We start from the raw sequence: 17,063 nt of genomic DNA, 5'->3' as shown, positions 1-17,063 counted from the left end.
TAACACTCCAGGAGACATCTAAGCTCCAGCAGTCACTAGGGGGCTTCTGCTGCATATTCTGCATTTTGGGAGGCCTATTGGCTCAGAGGGGAACAGGCAAATCCACTGGCTCCATGTGGCTGCATTCACAGCGCAATAAATCCACCCGCAGGACAAGCTGCCTGAGAGGGGATGATATTTCTAGACATTCCTCGTGCCCAGACAGGCCAGGGCTGCTGCCCAGCCTTGTTCCCGCAAAACATGGCTCTGTGGAGCATTCCCATCCGGTGGGAAAGCCACATTAAATAAGAGCAACCTCATTCCAGTAAGAGCCAGCCTGCATRCACTAAGAGCAGTTTTGTCCCTGAGCTTTCACAAAAAGAAGTCACCCCAGAACAGTTAGAGCTCAGTTGTTCCTTCTCTGCAGTTAGACCAGCCAAGCCACGCTTAAAAAAACCTATAAATATATTTAAATCCTCTCTTTGCAGGTGAACACATGTCCAAAGACCAGAATCTCCGTGTAAAAGTTTCTCCACTACCTGCGATTCAAAAAGACCTTCACTTCAACCCAAAAAGGGAGTCTCAAAATCCACTTCCATCCCATGAATGCAACTCTATTTCCTTAAAGAATCCACTCACCAATGGAGAGTCTCAATGAAACAAACAATCCCAAACAAACATAAACCCAAGTAAAACATTAATGTATCCACAGATAGCAGCTTCCAGCAGTCTAGTGTCCAAAAAGAAAGCAATAAAGGCCTCAATAACCCAATAACAGCTGGGCCAGGCAAGGAAAAGCAGGGTTCCCGTTCCATTTACCCATTCGACACTCATAAATACCTCAGGATCATAAGAAACTGGGCAACACCCTTCCCATTCCCAGCAGTCACGTGCTGCACTCGGATGCTTCTGTCGCTCCCTCAAAGTGCCCTGGAGCACACATGTAAATAGAAGAGCTACACAGACACTAATTAACATTTAGAATTAGCTGATATTTTCTGGGGAGCCATTTCCYGTGCTCATGGAGAGCACTCTTGTCAAGTCAGATCCCATCCAATCTGATGGGATGACAAGGCTCGTTGATAGTGGCAGCCAGGTGGATCCACCAGTCTTGGCGTGTGGCAACCCACTGAACCTGGGGGATGGAGGCTGCCCYGGCCCCAACACTGCCAGGATTCCGCCGCCATGGCAGGGAAGGACCCGACCACCCCCCAGCACCCCCCCCCCGGGGCCAAGTGGTACGGCCCAGATTAACGTGGGGAGGCAACCCCCGGGCTGGACCATTGCGGGGATGGGGGGTCCCCACCGCCCCCACTGCAAGGGGGGACCCCCCGCTTGTCTCCGCACGGACACCCCAACGGGAGGTACCACCGCAGCCCGGGCTACGCACGACCCGGAACCGGGACTGCACCGGGACCCACCGCCGCCGCCCGCCCGGCGCCTCCTACCTGCGTCCGTTACCGGCGTTGATCCCGCCGCGCCGCCGCACCGCGCATGCGCCCCGGCGACCCCGCCCCGGGCAGAGGCCATCTTGGGTCGTGGCAAGGGACGCCGCGCCTGCGGGCGGCCATCTTGTGTGAGGGCAGCCCGCCTCAGCGGCAGCCCCGCTGGYCGGGCACGACTGCTGCTCTGGGACTCGTTAGGCCCGGGCCTCCAGTCGCCATGGCAACGAGCCGTTCCCTTAGCTAAGATTCCTCATAATCCGTAAAATTGAGCGTGGGCCACAGCCACCAAGGACACCCATAGAGACCCCTTTTACACTATGGGGTCCCAGTATTTAAGACAATAAAAATCTGTGTCATTTATGCTCACTTTTAGGTGTTTTCTCTTAAAGCAGCAGCTGCAAGCACCATTCTAATTGTCAATAAAAAGCAACATTAAACCCTACAGCAAACAGGTCATTGACTGAAATGTCACACAAGAAAGCAAGAAGCCTAGCTGATAGCTTTAAAGAAGTATCACTGCTTGTTAGCATTTTAGAGCCRTTTAGAATAATGAAAAGCTACTTAAACCGGCTATTCTTAAAAACATGCAAGGGCCCAGTAATTGACTAAAATTGATAAGTTCTATAAAAGAGTGGCCAATAGGCAAGCACTTGRGATTACCTGAAAAATAATGCAGCAGTGGCTGTCCTTAAGGGRTACCTTCTGCAGCACCAGTTACTCCTAGGGACCATGCAGGGACTTACCAGGCTCCTTATGGGCCTGGACTGGGATTTATATCCATGGGAAGCCCCTGGCAGCACAGGTGTTTGCAATACCCTCAGTGGGCATATTCCCATGGATCCTTGGAATACAAAGGGTAGGTGGGCACCCCACCTGAAGGTGTTTAGGAAGCCAGGATTAGGGTTTTGTTCCCAGAGTAGTCATGGGTGGCTTGYGCTTTTTCCTCTGATTACTTTAAGCGTTGTGATTCTCTTTTAGTAGCTATTAGTAGTCTTTTAAAAAGCTTTATTTCTTTAAGAAAAGCTCTGAATTTTAGGTGGGAGTATTTGTGTGGTTTTTTTGTTGTGGGTCTGGTCTGCTTGTGTTGACTTCAATTCACTTTGCCTGTGCTCTGACTATCCTTAGGGCTGTTTTTTTGGTGAGGTGCTTTAGTAGTTAAGAGTACGTTTTGTATCAGCTTAGTGGTTTTGCCCTCAGTCAACCAGGATTGTTTAAAGTTCACTGAATGTGTAATGCAATGAAGTAATGAGCTTCCTGATATGTTTTCCTTAGTTACCTGGACATGTTTGGACAGGCTTTAAAGCCCAGTTTACTAATGAAATACTCTTCTATGAAAAGATGTAGTAGTTTCTTAGACATATCTGTCTTTTTAAGGTCTATCAAGCCATGAGAAGGGGCAGCAAAGTCTGGATTGTGTCTTCTAGCCTTTTGGGATCTAAATAAAGATACCGCCTTGGCAGTTTTTATTCCAGAAGTGAGTACCTATATACCATGCAAATGTCTGTTTCTAGTTCCAAACTTACAGGCAAAGACTTGTTTAGTCTGCAGTGTTATAGCACTAAAATAATGCTAATGTTAGCTTAAGCTATTGAAGCARTAGTATGTCACTAGGACGTTCTGAATTTAGTAATTAAAATACAAATGATCTTGAATTGTTGTAGGATATTAGTATGCCTCAATAGTTGGAGGAAACTTATCTGGAGAACCTGGGTGCCTAACCAGTTAATGCCTTTGCAGGGAATAATCTCCTAGTTTTCCCTAGGCTTCAAGGGCAAAGACTTGTAATCAAGCAGCTGAGAGCAGGATGCTGTGAAAGCACAAAAGCTGTGTCCAAAACAGGCTATTTCCAGCCTGTGAACTAGCTGTGTGTAAGATGGGAAAGCACGTTAATCAGAACTAGGCAGATAAATCAAGGTTAAAGTAGAATAATTTGTCTTTGTGTAAAGAAAACAATTTATAACCAACAGGTGTTRGATAACTATATGGGAGTCTGAAGCCTTTTTTTAAAGGCAGAAACTTGCAAGGCCACCTGCCCCTTATCAGTAATGCCTTGTAAGGCTGAGATTGCCTAGGTAGTGATATCAGAAACACTCAACTTAGGTATGGATGTAGCAAAACTGAGACCAACAGGGGAAAAATAATTAGGGATGGGTAGTTCAGCTGGGAGGAGACTGGACAGAAGAAGGGAGGTGCAAGCCCAGCAAAAAAGGGGTCAGGAAATGAAGAATAAGGTGAGGAAAAAGGAGGATAGAATTGGCTGGTGGTTGCATTGTGGGCACCTGTGGATGGTGGCAAAGCTGACTTGTGGTTCCAAGTCCACTGGGATGCTGGAGTGATGCTCCCTGGAGAAATGGGATTTTTTCATCAGATTGAGATCTGCCAGACTTAGTGTGGGGTGGTAAACGAAGTTGTKCTCTGGAAAGAAAGGGGGATGGACAAAAGACTTTGTAAAGATTGCAAAGACTTGTACGTTAACGTTGATTGTGGGTGATTAATCACCCTTAAGGGTGATTGTGCTGAAGGGTGCTGTAATTTTGGGATTGTACTGTGTGATTGGTAAGATTTTAATTTTATAACTATATGGGAAATCATTGTAATTATAAATTAGTTGGTTAATTAGATTGATCACCTAATTGCCTTAGCTTTAGTAGTGTGTTCAATTAATCATTAAAAGTTAGTCTTGAATCAGTTGTGTCTCAAGAATGCAATCTGATGGGGAAGAGCTGAGTCCCGAGGCAGCAGTTAGGGACTTTTCCAGGCTCTCCCAGCTTGGAAGTTTCAGCTAAGTGATACAGAGATGTTTTGGCTGAAGGGAGGTGGATGAAGAAAAGTATTGGATTACTGCTTGGACAAGGAGGAGAATATGTTAGTGCTGGCTCTGTTGAAGTATTTAGGAGATCTCTGGGACTGGGAGGAAGAAAAGCTCAGCACTGTAGGGGCTTTTGTTTGATCTAGGCTTATGGAGTAAAGAGCTGTGTGTTGGGGGAAAAAAAGCTTGTGGAATAACTTGCAAATGTCCCATAATGAGACACTACTACCGTGCTGCAGTAAGTCTGCTAACTAAACAGACGGATTGGAAGAATGTGCGGGAGGTGGGAAATGATAATGCTTGATTAAAGCAAGCACAGTGTGCCCGAGAAGAGTTTTAGACCAGAAAAGGTGTTAGCTCTTGGTAGGAGAAACTGGGGATCCTGAGACATGGGGCAGAGATGCTTGGACCTTGCAAGGTGACTGTCCTTAAGTCTTAAGCAAAAGTGGCTGTGCTGGTTGCTTGGAAGATATGCTGAGTTGTGGTGGTGGTGAGGGGAGAGTTGTAGCAATACATAGAGAGGTGGACATCTCAAGGAAAAAAAAAAGATATAGCAAGAAATTTGAGGGGTGACCTGTATGTGATGACAAAATGTAAGGATACCAAATGTGTGGACTTTAGAGCAGGCAGTGGCAGATGCCAGGGCCCTGCCTGGTGACGCAGGGACCCCGTGGTAGTCATTCCCGTGTGTCATTCCCAGCAGTGCAGCTGTTCCCGACCTGCCCTATCCAGCAGCTGCTGTGGCAGCTCTGAACTTCTCTTGGTCTGAATGCAACTTGCTGCTGACCGCTGYTTGAGCAGAGCTCTGCCATGGGGTTTTCTTATCAAAGGCAAGTGAAGACTTGCTCTGTGCTGATGAAGGCTTTTCTTGGTTTCCTCGTGGTCTGGACTTTCCCCAGGCTTCACATAAATGCCTGACTCGTGCTAGATTTCAGTGCTTTCTGGGAATGCTGCTTTGAATAGCTGAGAAAAATCTGGTCCCCTTTCAAAGGGCTTGGGTGAGACATGACTAATATGTCTTAACCACTTTCTGTGGCTACCAATGTGCCAGTTGGAGCTCTTCTCTTGATGAGACTAGCAACCCAAAGCCCCCAGGGAGCTGGGTGAGGGCCACAATCTCCTGGCCTCGGAAACAGCCTCCTTGCTTTCTTGCTGAGGGATTGTTCATGGCACAAGGTCTGGGAGGGACAGCTGGGCATGGTTTTAACCTGGCCCTTGGAGGGAAGAATTGATGGCTTGGAAGCGGTGGGTTTTGTGAGAAAGTCTTCTGGAAACGATGGCTGCTYGTTCCCACCTGCAAAGGGAGGTGGTGTCCAAGATCCTGTCCTCCTATATATGAGATATCTTAGATATCATCATCCTAGATATCAATAGATATGTGTTGTAGTGGGGTTTTTTGTTTTGAGTCAACTCTAGCATGTATAGTAATTTGGACAAGGTGAAATAGTTCCTGCTGGAAAAGTTTTCCTACCTTTGGTGGGAGATGGTGGAAGTGTGTGGAGGAGAGAGGGTGGAAGGGGGCAAGAGTTGGATTGCGGGCACTTCTGGGAGAGCTTCTTGCTGTGTGTGAGTGAAGTGGGTGGGAAGGAGACAAGGATGCTCTCCGGTAGCTCTTGCACCAGGTTAGAAAGAGCTTCCCTCCAACAGGCCATTAGAGCAGCCACGGCTGGCACTGGGCTTGCTGTGTGTCCTGCCAGGCCAGGTGAATSATCTCAGCTGCTGCTGTGGTCCAGCTCTGTGTCCTGCGTGGGCTGGAGGCCACCTTGCTGCCTCCATCTACCTGCTGTGCTGCTGCTTTGGTCCTGCTGAGCTAGGTGGCATAGCTCCTTTTAGCCTAAATCTACACACTGATTCTGGACTACATCTCTCCTGTTTCCAGTAGTAATAACGCACTCTAATCTCAAACCCTTTCCTCCTCCTAGCTTCACCACCACTCCTGAGAACTGCTAGGCTTGCGTTCAAAGTACCTGCACCTCAGTGCAAAGCCCTMTTGGAGGCTGCTGTCAGTGTCAAGGTTTAGTTTGGATGTTACTACTAGGCAYTATAAAGGAATAGATCAAATATCTGAGCTTTACTGGGTAAATAGGAGTCATAATTTGCACTTCTGTTAATCGGTTGCCTCCCTGGGGCACCCTGTTGTGCCAGGCCTGATATAATAACCCTCTTGTGGAAGTATTTGCTGCTCCTTGGCTGGAGCCCTCATTCCTATGTTGCTGCCAGGGTTGTGAAGCCCAGCAAGAGCATCTCCTTTAGGAATGCTGGCAGATGTCCCATGAATCCATACTGGTGATGGAAAAGTGAATCCATAATGTTCTGCTGGGAATAGGGAGAGTTCACATGTGTCTTGGGGTGTGCAAGGGAGGTGTGGACTTGGTCTGTGGGCTGCAGAGCCTCTGCTGCTCGAGAGCCCGGGCAAAAAGCAAAGTGGGAGCTTTAAGTGCATGAACTGATGTGACTCAGTCTCTCTCAGCAGGTCTCAATGTGCAGCGAGAGGGCCTTGCTGGCTCGGAGCGCATGGGAATGTGCAGACAGACCCTGCTTGTCTGAGGGATCTGGTTTTAACCTCTTGCTTCCAGCCTTTGAAGTGTTCTTCCTCTAAGGGAGGCCTCGCCAAGGGCTTTGCCAGATGGCAACTGTTCTGCAGCGTCCACTCAAAAAAGGGGAGATTAACTGGAAACAGCTCATGAATTCTTCAGCGTCTTGATCAGGGAAAATGTTGATGTTAGTGTTCGAGTGTCCCTGTGCCCCTGGGAGTCGCTACAGAGCGGTGCCAACTGGCCCGTGGTTTTTGTGGGGCAGGGGAAAGAACAGGAAGGGAAGGAAGCCAGAAACAGTCTTAAAAGTTTGGGTGCTGGAACAAGGGAGCGGGGAAAAGTATCCAACATGAGTCTACTTATTCTCCCCTCCTGGGAATGAATCACAGGGCAGTGGAATGGGCTGAGAACAGTCATGGTCAGCCCTTGGAGTAAGATGGATGTTGCTTCCTTGGGGCCAGATGTCCCTGCAGTTGCGCTGACTTRTGGAGTGCTCTGGGGAGGCTGCTGAGATGCCTCCACTGTGGTGGAGGGCATGGGACCCAGCACGGTTTGTATGGTGCTGCAGACAGGTCCAAAATCCGTGGTGGCTCTCACTGGAATGTCAATGAAGTTGTGACTGTTTAGACCATCACAACTGATGTCTCCAGATACTGAAGACTTTTATAATAAAGCTCCTCTCCCTGTACTTTGATCTGTGTCCACACTAGTTGGGCTAGTTTTAATTCCCCTCCTAGGGACTGGGCAGTGCCTTGCATGGGTGTGAATATTTACCTGTGTTTCTAGGTGGTGAGCAGCTCAAACTGCCAGACATTTCCCTGAACTTGCAGCTCTCCTTAGCTGACAGYGACGCTTCTCTGCCTTGGGATGTGTTCATCAAAGCCACCCTCTCCTCTGAAGCTATGAAGGGCAGTTGTCTTGAGATACAGAAGTGCCCAAGATGAGTGAGACTGATTAAATGTTAATTAGTGGTAAATTCACCTGTAGTAAATAAGCACAGAACAGAGTGGGGAAACTATCTTCTACAGAGCTGAACTATCCAGTGTACTGCGGCTTTGGCAGCTATCTCAGGTGCCCCATAGCAGCTTGGTCAGCTGGAGCTGGAGGGGCCTTGCTCAGCAGATGGAGCATTTTGGACTGAAGAGACTGACCTCATAGCTTCCAAAAATGCATGAGGTGGGGAAAGGCTCTGCCAAAGGGCTGAGTGGGGSCTGAGGGAATTGCTGGTGTTGGCCCTGGCAAGAGTTTGCAGTGTCCTGTTCCTTCCTACCAGAGATGGTGATCGTGTTTTGGCCGGCTGGAACCTTGCTGGGAGCTCACTGCTCTGGGCCTGGCCTCTCATGTGGCCCCAGCCAGGTGGAGCTTTCCCAGCAAGGCCCAGCTGGTGAGAGGTCGGAGGGGAGAAGCTGCGTTGTCTGCCCCTGTGGCCCTCCTTGCTGGCTTGGCTCCCTGCTGCTCCCCRGCTGCGGAGAGCTGGTTTCCAAGCACAGCAGGGCCTGCCCGGCCCCATGGTCCATGGCACCAAGGAGCTGGCTCTGAGCTGCTCAGAGGCCCTCATCAGGGCACGTCTCAAGCTTTCAGGGCCGTCCTGCCCTTTTCAGTTCAGGATATCTAGGTGCTGGGCAGTGGATGTGGGGACTTCCCCTCCCACCCCTTTCCCCACGGCACAGCAGAGCTTGAAACTGCAGAAAAGGAAGAGTGGGTGGTAGCCTGAAATGACAGGTCAGSCGGGCTTCTCTCCATGCTTTGGTCGTACACTTGGTCCTGAAGGCTGTTTGCCTCTGAAGTTCCCCTCCCACAGAGGACTTTGCAGTTTCTCTCCTGCACTTAAAATAGAGTCAGGTAGGGCATAAATTCCTTCTCCAGTAAGGAAGYGGAGGACTGTTTGCTTTGCATGACTAGTTACTGCTCATGATGTTCATCATGCTCTTGGGGCAATATGTCCGGAAGAGCCACGAGAGGCACGTGCCATTCTGCCACTGACCTGCTTCATCAGCAATGAGCCCTCGGCTGCCTTGGAGCCCCTTAAGTTGCCCGTCTTCTAATGCCCCCATGCTGTGCGGAGCGGAGGTGACAACCCGGGCTGGTGGTGACAACCCAGGCGTTCTCCTTGGCTGGGGAGCACCTGGCTTGGGCCAGGTGGTGGAAGCGGAGAACTGCTTTCTGGGCAGGGAGCAGCGCAGGGTGGGAGAGGAGCCCAAGGAGCGACTTGGTGGTGCCGGGRGCAGGTTGGTGGCTGAGGGGCACAGGGGCAGAGCCAGGGCAGCCTCTGGCTGCTGGCAATGGAAACATGATGGGGTAGGAGCAGGGGAAGAAGGGAAGGGAGATATGGGCCATTCCTTAAAGGTTGTGGGYAGGGATGGGCTTCTAGTGGGCTTCAGTTGGCACCACCTTGAAGCAAATGGCTCCGGAGGGGCAGGGCAGGAGCGTTGTGCCTCTGTGTCCCAAAACCCTATTGCAACACAAGTAATAGGAACAGTGCCTGATTTGGAGAAACAGGGCTTGGTGCYTGTGAAGCTAAGTCCTTGTTAGGGCAATCTGGAGAGCTCTGGAATTGAGGAGCAAGGGGACWCTCTGCATTGGGGAGCAGAGACCATGGAAGCAAAGCTGGCCAGGGCCTCAGCTGAGGAGCAGGGTCCTGTCAGGTGTGCAGCCTTCCTCCGGGGCTGCAAAGTGTAGCCTACAGCTGTCRACACCCCTGCAGGGTGATCTGCTTCCAGGGAAATGTCCTCACTTCTGTGGTTGGGCATGTGGCAATGCCGCTCCGGAGCTCTCCYGGCTGTGCTTGCTCAAGTCCTCCTGTTTGCTTCCTCTTGCCGGTCCTCCAGGCTGACCCCCAGCACGGCCCTGTCATYATCCTCAGTGCAACATCAAAGCAGCTAGCAGAGCTGCTGAGAGCACCAAAACCCCGGGCGTTCGGATGGCTCCTGGTGGCTTCTGCAGAGGGGTAGGGGTGCTCCTTGCATCTGAAGTCAGTGCAGGGGCTYCTTGGCCTTCCCTGGCTGCGGAAAAGGCCCTGGAGCCGTGAGGGAAAACGCAGGATGTCCCAGTGGAGGCTGTGGGGCGGCTGCAGCCTTTGGGCTGGGGTAGATGTGGGCACCGTCCTGCCCCCGAGCTGGGGGGCTTCAGTCAGTGCTATGAGAGCTTCACGTTGCTTGAAGCTCTTTAACGCCTTAGTAAAGGGCTTTAGCAGAGCACTGAAGCTTTGACATTTCTTCTCTCTGGGCAGGCAGCACATACAGCATGCTCTGCCACCTCTGCCCTAGGGTACAGCCTGGCCTCGCCTAAATTAATAATTTCGTGCTGCTCCCTGTGTGTGGCAGCTCTGCACCTGTGGTGGCCCGGCTGGAGCTGGGGCTGTTTGCRAAGCTCAGGTGATGGGAACAGCTTGTGCTGGTCAGAAAAGCCCTCGCGCAGCACCCAGCACTGCTGGGGCAGGCGGTTTCTCAATCTGAGGACGGCCAAATTTCCTGTGGGGCTGGTGGAAAATGCTGAATTCAGGGATGAGTCTCATCTTCCCTTTTTGGTCAGCATCCTTGTGACAGGCGGCTTTGGGGTGAGCTTAGAAAGCAAGTGCCCGCAGGACCAGCCCGGTGGGGAAACCTCACCACGTCTAGCTCCGTGAGGGCCCTTTCCTGCCTCTGCTAAGACGGGTTTCAGCAGCAGCAGACCAAGCCCATGCGATGCACGGCTTCCCTTCCTGCCCCCAAGAAGAGTACCACGAGTCAGAGAGGGCCAGGACGTTGCTTCACGCTCCGAAGGGCCTTGGCTTGTCCAGCGGTGACAGGCGAGGCGCAGGGTTCGGCCGTGGGGCAGTTAGATGTGCCCTGAAATGCGARGGCTGCTCTGGGGAAAACTGAGACCAAAAGCAGATGCCCTAACATGGAAGTGCTCGTGRTCCTTGGAGAGAGATGGGATGTTTTCCCCTTCTTGAGACAGATGTCAAATGCCTCTCGCTTCCCAGCAAGAAAGTGGAATTTTGAGATGTGTGACTCCAGGAGATGTGTGGCTCCAAGATGACCAGCTCCAAGCTGGGAATGGCTGGAGGAAAACAGGGACCTGAGGATGGCTCAAAGAGCTGCTTGTCTGCACAGGGTGGCAACAGAAGTGAAATGAATGTGTGGTGGGTCAGCGGGGCCAGCCTGTGTCCCCTCTTCCTCCTCTTCACCCTGTTTTCCAGATGTTTCCTCCTCTGCCCACATTCCCCATTCTCACACCTGCTCAGAGTTGTCTTGGCTTCTTGCAGTGGGTCTTGCTGCCTGCCAGCTGTGCAAAGCTGTGCCATGACAAGGAGGTCATCTCTTCTGCCCTCAGTGGGTCTATGACAGTTAATTCCCACTCTTGTGTCTCCCACATAGCCCAGTGTGTTAAATGTTGAGTCTTGCAGAGCAGCTAAGGGGCAGTTTCTGGCATTGCAGGGCTATAACCCCCGCAGGCTGCAGATATGGGGAGCTCCTTTGGTTAATTAGCTGTTATATTTGCAGTGCTGGGGATATATATGTTTAAATCCAGTTGGGTAACTGTTTAAAATAGTTTGTCTTTTTTTCTCCTGTCTCTACAGCTTGTGAGACTCTGCTCCAGAGCAGCTGCTATGTCCCCCGTGTAGCCGCAGCTCGTGTACCATGTACCAGCCTGGGTTTGTGCCACGGGAGTGTTACCCAGCTGTGATCCCACCTTCCACCTGCCTGCCGCTGCGAGCCGGGAGAGTGGACACCATGGCCAGCCCCGTGGTGTTCCCCCCCATCCACATGCACAACCTCTACAGCCGCCCCATCACCTTTGTGGTGGACAGGAACAGCTACCCGGACTATGTGGGCAATCAGGTGGAGTATCATCACGTCTACAGTGCCTCCAATCCCTACTTGCATCCGTACTACACCTGGCACTTCCCTCCTGTGGTCCCCATTCCTCTGTACAATCCCTACGCACCCTATAATCCCTACACCTCCTACCAGAGGCCGGATCAGTATCGGGACACTTGGCCAGAAGGCTTCACAATGAGAGGGGAGCTTCAATGGGGGAAGCTTGGCAAGGTGTTTGGACCGAGGAAAGAACTCCCAGGGTTTGTGAAGGATGATCTCCGGAGGGTTTATGGCACCTACCCACGGACCAGCGTCTCCATAACTTACAGGAACGGGGAGTTCTTGGTCAAAGGAGACCCCAAGGTAGGAGAGCAGGAATACACAGTGGAAAAGAAAGTCATCCAGCGGGCTCTGACCCCCAGTGCCAGCGAGGCAGATGACAGCAGTGAGGACCGGAATCGGAAGAAGAAAAAGAAATTGAGACGTTGATGTCACCTCCTGGGCGGATGCTCCACGGCCCTCGTGGGAGCCGGTCGGCAGCTGCTCTTGGTGCAGCTGGGAAGTAGCACAAGCCGAGGGTGCCACCACAGCTGGTGGCTTTTTAACTGCTCCCCGTCCTCCACAAGCTTATGGCAGCTTTACCGGGTGTAATGTGGGGTGCACAATGTCCATCCTGTGAAGGAAGTGTGTGGCTGTTGGCTCTGTCRGGGATCAGCCCTTGGGTTCTGGCTTGAGAGGAATGTTTGTTTTCCATGGTGTCTATGGAGTGATCACAGTCTGGTGGCAGGGGTTTCCAGGCAGGTGCCCTGGATAGAAGATGGGCCTCTTCACTGCCCAAGGGAAGGTCCTGGCAGCTGGATTCCTTCCTGGCAGTGCCATCAGGAGACCCAAACTGAATTTCCTCCGAGTTGGAAGCAGTGCAGGTCCTGAGGGGAAAGTTCTTAAACACTGTAAAGAAGGTAGATAGTCACCCTATCACTGCTGTTTTATGACTGTACTGTTGTACTTAATCACCACGTGAGGCCTGTACACAACATTTCCCTACACGCTGACAGAAGATCTTGGTGTCCCTGTCCCTTCACACTYAGTAATCTGGTGCTTGGTGCTCCTGGCACTGTGTCCTTATTCAATCCAGTGCTCAAGGCCCTACTTTAGGCCTGACCTGGCTCTGGCTGGAGGTGCTGGTTCCCCTGCCAAGTTASTGGAGCTGTCAGAACCACAGCGCTTCCACAGGTTGGTCTCTTGCAAGGGTGGAAAGCTGGAGGGGTTTGAGGGACTTGCTTGCAAATTTCTCTRTCTTTTAAATCCTTATTAATAAACAATAAAAACAAATGCAAATAGCCATCGTTGTAGTTTTTTAGCTGCCTGACTACAGTCTTTTTGTGGATAACTCAAAGGAGCGAATGCAGGTTGCCCAGCTGGGAATGTAACGTGTGGCTCGCTCCCTTCCTCTAGGCAGGTGCCTCTTTCTTTGCTGTGGTTTGTAACCGAGCACAGCCCTTACCAGGGAGCCACCAGGGAATTCATCCCAACGCTCATCCCCTCTGTATTTGCTTTACTCRGTGTGCAGCTTAAATCTTATCCCTTGAGTTGCAGGAGTTCGGAGGCTCTCGTGAAGGGCAGGAAAAGGCTTCAAACACTGCGGGCTGGTTCGGAGCAGCCCCTGTCCCTTGGAGCCTGCTGCCTTTGTGCAGTTTAAAGCTCTGGGCCTGCAGACAACTGTTAGGCTGGTGCACTGGGAGTGTTTGGAAGGGAGAAACACATTTTGGGCAACAAAACCCATATGTGGTCCCTGAGAGCAGCCAAGCAACCAGAGCAACTCCTTGTAATAACGAAGGCTTTTCCTTTYTTTCCTCCCTCTAAGGAGTGCTGTAGAGGAGGAAGTTTCTAACTTACTAAGAACAACTTCTGTGGAAAAACCCCTGCAGCAGGATTCAGCTTCCCTGAGCTGCCCTTAGCAGACCCTGCGGGGCTGCCCGGAGCTTTTTCTTTGCTCCTTCCCCTTCCCCGTGTCCCGTGCTGGCTGGAGCAGAGGTCTCGCTGCTGCCTTGCGCTGTGCAGTGCTGTGGACTTCCCAGAAGATTCCAGCCTGTGTCCCGGGAGAGGCCGGGAAGGGGCTGCTAAGGAGCATCTCTGCGGCACTGGCTGGTGGCAGGTGGAGCTGAGGGACAGTGCGGCCTCTGGGTCCAGCCTGCTGCCTTCCTGCTCGTGTGGCAGCTTTAAACCTGGCTTCTTGCTAGCTCCAGAGCTTCTGGGGCTGCTCTTGAGCTGCACATTTCTTTTGGCACCACAACTTCCAGCACAGAGCTGCACATTCSCTTTCCTTCGAGGTCTTTTGCAGGTGGTTTCCCCAGCGAGTCCCGCTYGCTGTTCCGGGCATTACCTCGGATTCGTTCCCTCGCGCAGGGCTGCTCTGCACCRCCCTGTCTTGCCTCAGCCCGGCTGCTGCCCGGCAGCTTCCTCTTTATGGACCGTTGAGGACCTTCTGAGTAATGTACAGGGCAAATAGGCCTGTCCCCTCGCTGCCTGGGGGACAGCAGCATTTTCACACAGGAGGCAACGGGGCTCTTGGTTTGCTGGAGAGTCTGGTCTGTGAGGGGCGACTTGGGCACCCTTGAGCCCCCTTAATTTCTATGAAGGCCAAATAAGTGGATTTAGTTTTTTAAATGCATGCAGCCATTATATTGTGGTTGTCGCTTAAGCAGCCGCCAGTACGCCTCTGATCTGGCTTTCCCATTCCCCAGAAAGGCCGCTTGGAAAGGGCTAAATGCTGCACCCAGGTAAAGCAGTGCCAGGCCCGAAGCGGCCGCACTGCGGCAGGAACCCGAGGCCGAGCTGGTTTCGTGGCCGTGTTACCAGCWGCAGCAAATGGCACCGACCAGCCCTGCCCTCCCTTGCCAGGACAGGAAAAACCCCAGCAATTCCTGTCGGGATTTCTCCCCGTCGCCTGGCTGCGTGCAGGAGCGCCGCAGAACTGCCCAAACCCCTGCCCCGGGCACTTGCTGCTCCCTGGCTTTCCGCACCCACGGCCTTCCCCTCGGGATGTCTCCAGGGATGGCAGCGGGCACGGCCCCTAGCTTTGCTGGGCCTCTTCTGTTTATCTTCTCCCAAGTTTTGTTTGGTTTCGCTGCCCCGACTCTGCACGGCAGGTTGCTGGGCACACCCAGGCCCTTGTTCTGGCCCTGCGTATTTTTAGCACCCGTTTACAACCACGGACAATAAATCAGCGGACAAAAAGATGTTTATTTTCTGCAGTGCCACTCCATTTCCCGAGAGAAGCAGCATTTGCAGTTGGGTTCCCCCTCCCAAGCACTCGCAGCAGCCACAGGTGCTTGGAGGAAAGCCTGAAACAAGCAGCCTTTGGGCCCCAGGTTTCCTGGGGTGGCCGTAACTCACCTCCATGCCGGCCTTCCCCGTGCTGGATCCAGGAGCTGCCCTCTCCCGCAGGACTTGCTCCCAGCTGCTCTCTCCTCTTGAAGCCTCGAAGCTGAGTTGCTGCCGAGCTGCAGAACTGAATCCATAGGGCATTTCTGGATGCTTTAACGCCTATGGAATTCAGTTCTCAAAGCCAAGCAGCCAGCATGAGTTGGCTTCCCRTGGCCCTGGCCGGCTGGGTCTCCATCTGCAAGGGAGAAAAAATAGCAGGAGCTAATGACGTGGATGACACAAGGCAGGCCGAGCGGACACGGATTTTGCGACTGGGAGCTGCTGCAAGGAGAGGACTCTGGCACCTCGCGCTCTGCCCAGACGCAGCCGTGTCTTTATTTKGAAACTCTGCTCAAGCTGGCTGCTGTTTTGTTTCTTTTTTTTTTCCCACCCGTTGTCCCATCGTTTGGAGCCACTGGAAAGCCTCAGTGTGGCCCGAGTGGCACAGAGCTGCTGGGGCTGCCTCTGGTGCCGGGTGCCCTGTGCAGGGTCTGCCCTGCACCAGGTATGGGAGAGGACCTCCCATGGGACCTCCTCGCTGCCCCCAGCCCCAGCTTTGGGCCGGGCACCTCATGGTGCCTCCAGGTAGGACCAATGTAGACCGAACCTTGTTGCGTTTGTTGGCAGCCAAACCAAGAGACTCGGCTGGTGACCAAAACGCACGGGAAGGCCGAGTGCTGGGGAGCAAATCCCCTGGTCCCAGTGCCCGGCATGTCCCGGGGAGCCCTCATCCCGTGACAGGTTGTTGGGCACATCCACGCGGCAGCGCTGGGGCGGGAGAGGTGCCCAGGGACCTGGCTGGTTCACAGACCACTCAGGCAGAGGGTTTCTGTAGCCGCGAGCCCGCTCCGAGCTCAGGAAGGTGGGTGAGCGCCCCTCCTCCTCCTCTTCCTTCTCTTCCTCCTCCTCCTCCTCTTCTTCCTCTTCCTCCTCCTCCTCTTCCTCGCTCTCCTGCTCTTCCTCCCTGTTCTGCACGAGGCCACTGACGATGCTGGCCCCTTAGGAAGCGGGGCAGGAGGGGACCTTTCCAGAGGTGCCGTATCCCAGCTGGCTGCGTGAGGTCCCGCTCCGGCTGTGGGAGCCACCGTGCCGGCCCTGCCATCACCGACAGGGAGCCGGAGCTCCCGGGTGCAGCGACTGGGGCCACGTGGGGTGGCTCAGGTGTCCCCCAGTCCTCGTAGGGCCACAGCAGCCCCTCTTCATCCCTTCGTGGCGATGCTCTGCCCTGGCAATGCTCTCCCGGTCCTCAACTGCTCGTGGGAGAGAAGGGAGGGTGTCACGCAGCGCCCCGCTCCCAGCCTGTCCTCCTCTCCCAGGTCCTCTTGTCCCAGGCCCTCTTCCCAACCTTGCAGGCCTGCCCTGGAGCACGGGAGGGACGCAGGGCGGGCAGCAGCACAAACCTCCAGCCTGACGAACAGCGCTGGGCACCTGCTCCAGTCGTGCCCCGCGTGGGCTCCGACCCGCACGGAGCCAAGCGGGATGGACGGGAGCAGCCAGGTCCCTGCGCTGGGACACGCGCTGCCCTCGGCAGCCTCCTCGCRCCGCGGCCAGGGAAGCAAACGGGCTGCCAGGCTGCCCAGGGGCGCAGTGACCCAGCAGCGTCTCGTGACGGGATTGCTGAAGCACGACTGGCAACGACATCCCGTTTAACCAGCTGAGCTCCCGCGTGTGGCATCCGTCATCCCGGGAGCAGCCCCTCTGCACCCCGGCGCGCCAGGAGGAGAGGAGGCTGGGGACAAGGATCCGTCCCGGCCAGGCTGGGGACAAGGATCCGTCCCGGCCAGAGGGGCGATTGCGGCAGGGCTGGGCAGCCGCGGCGGCCCTGGGTGCTGCTGTGGGTGAATAGAGGCCCAGCCGGGAGCACCCACGTGCTGCTGCTCGGCACCTGGAAAGGCATTGCTTTATCTGGCTAAAAACTGAGACAAAATCAAGTGAGCGCCCTCGTTGTGGTGCCACTGGCCCATTAGCAGAGGWGATGCTGGTGCAGGACGAGCCTGGGGGCCGAGCAGCAGGGCGGGCACAGCGACCACAGATCCCTCACCCGGCGCCGGGGCGTTCATCCAAACTG

General features: G+C 53.5%; 1 protein-coding gene across 7 annotated transcripts; it reads left to right on the top strand.

Annotated features, from left to right (window-relative positions):
- Positions 1–2,301: 2,301 nt before the first annotated feature.
- LOC112956993 lies at positions 2,302–12,786 on the top strand. 7 transcript variants are annotated; one of them, XR_003251140.1, is made up of 3 exons: positions 2,302–2,460; positions 2,799–2,898; positions 7,554–7,705. XR_003251140.1 is itself a non-coding variant. In XM_026050486.1 (3 exons), exon 3 carries the CDS (start codon positions 11,390–11,392, stop codon positions 12,056–12,058), a length of 669 nt encoding a protein of 222 aa, XP_025906271.1. In that variant the 5' UTR covers positions 2,302–2,460; positions 2,799–2,898; positions 11,329–11,389; the 3' UTR covers positions 12,059–12,786. The 7 variants fall into 7 exon arrangements, 5 of the variants coding, with proteins under 5 accessions (XP_025906271.1, XP_025906272.1, XP_025906274.1 ...); XR_003251141.1 differs by lacking the exon at positions 7,554–7,705 and adding an exon at positions 4,934–5,058; XM_026050486.1 differs by lacking the exon at positions 7,554–7,705 and adding an exon at positions 11,329–12,786.
- Positions 12,787–17,063: the final 4,277 nt, after the last annotated feature.

The sequence above is a fragment of the Nothoprocta perdicaria genome, unplaced genomic scaffold, assembly GCF_003342845.1.
Source record: "Nothoprocta perdicaria isolate Ctin4 unplaced genomic scaffold, notPer1 scaffold_7, whole genome shotgun sequence".
NCBI classification, from domain to species: Eukaryota; Metazoa; Chordata; class Aves; order Tinamiformes; family Tinamidae; genus Nothoprocta; species Nothoprocta perdicaria.
This window is presented reverse-complemented; position numbering and strand designations above follow the sequence as displayed.

Coding starts and splice junctions, on each gene's coding strand:
- LOC112956993 (XM_026050487.1), top strand. CDS start 11,390: ATGTACCAGCCTGGGTTTGTGCCACGGGAGTGTTACCCAGCTGTGATC.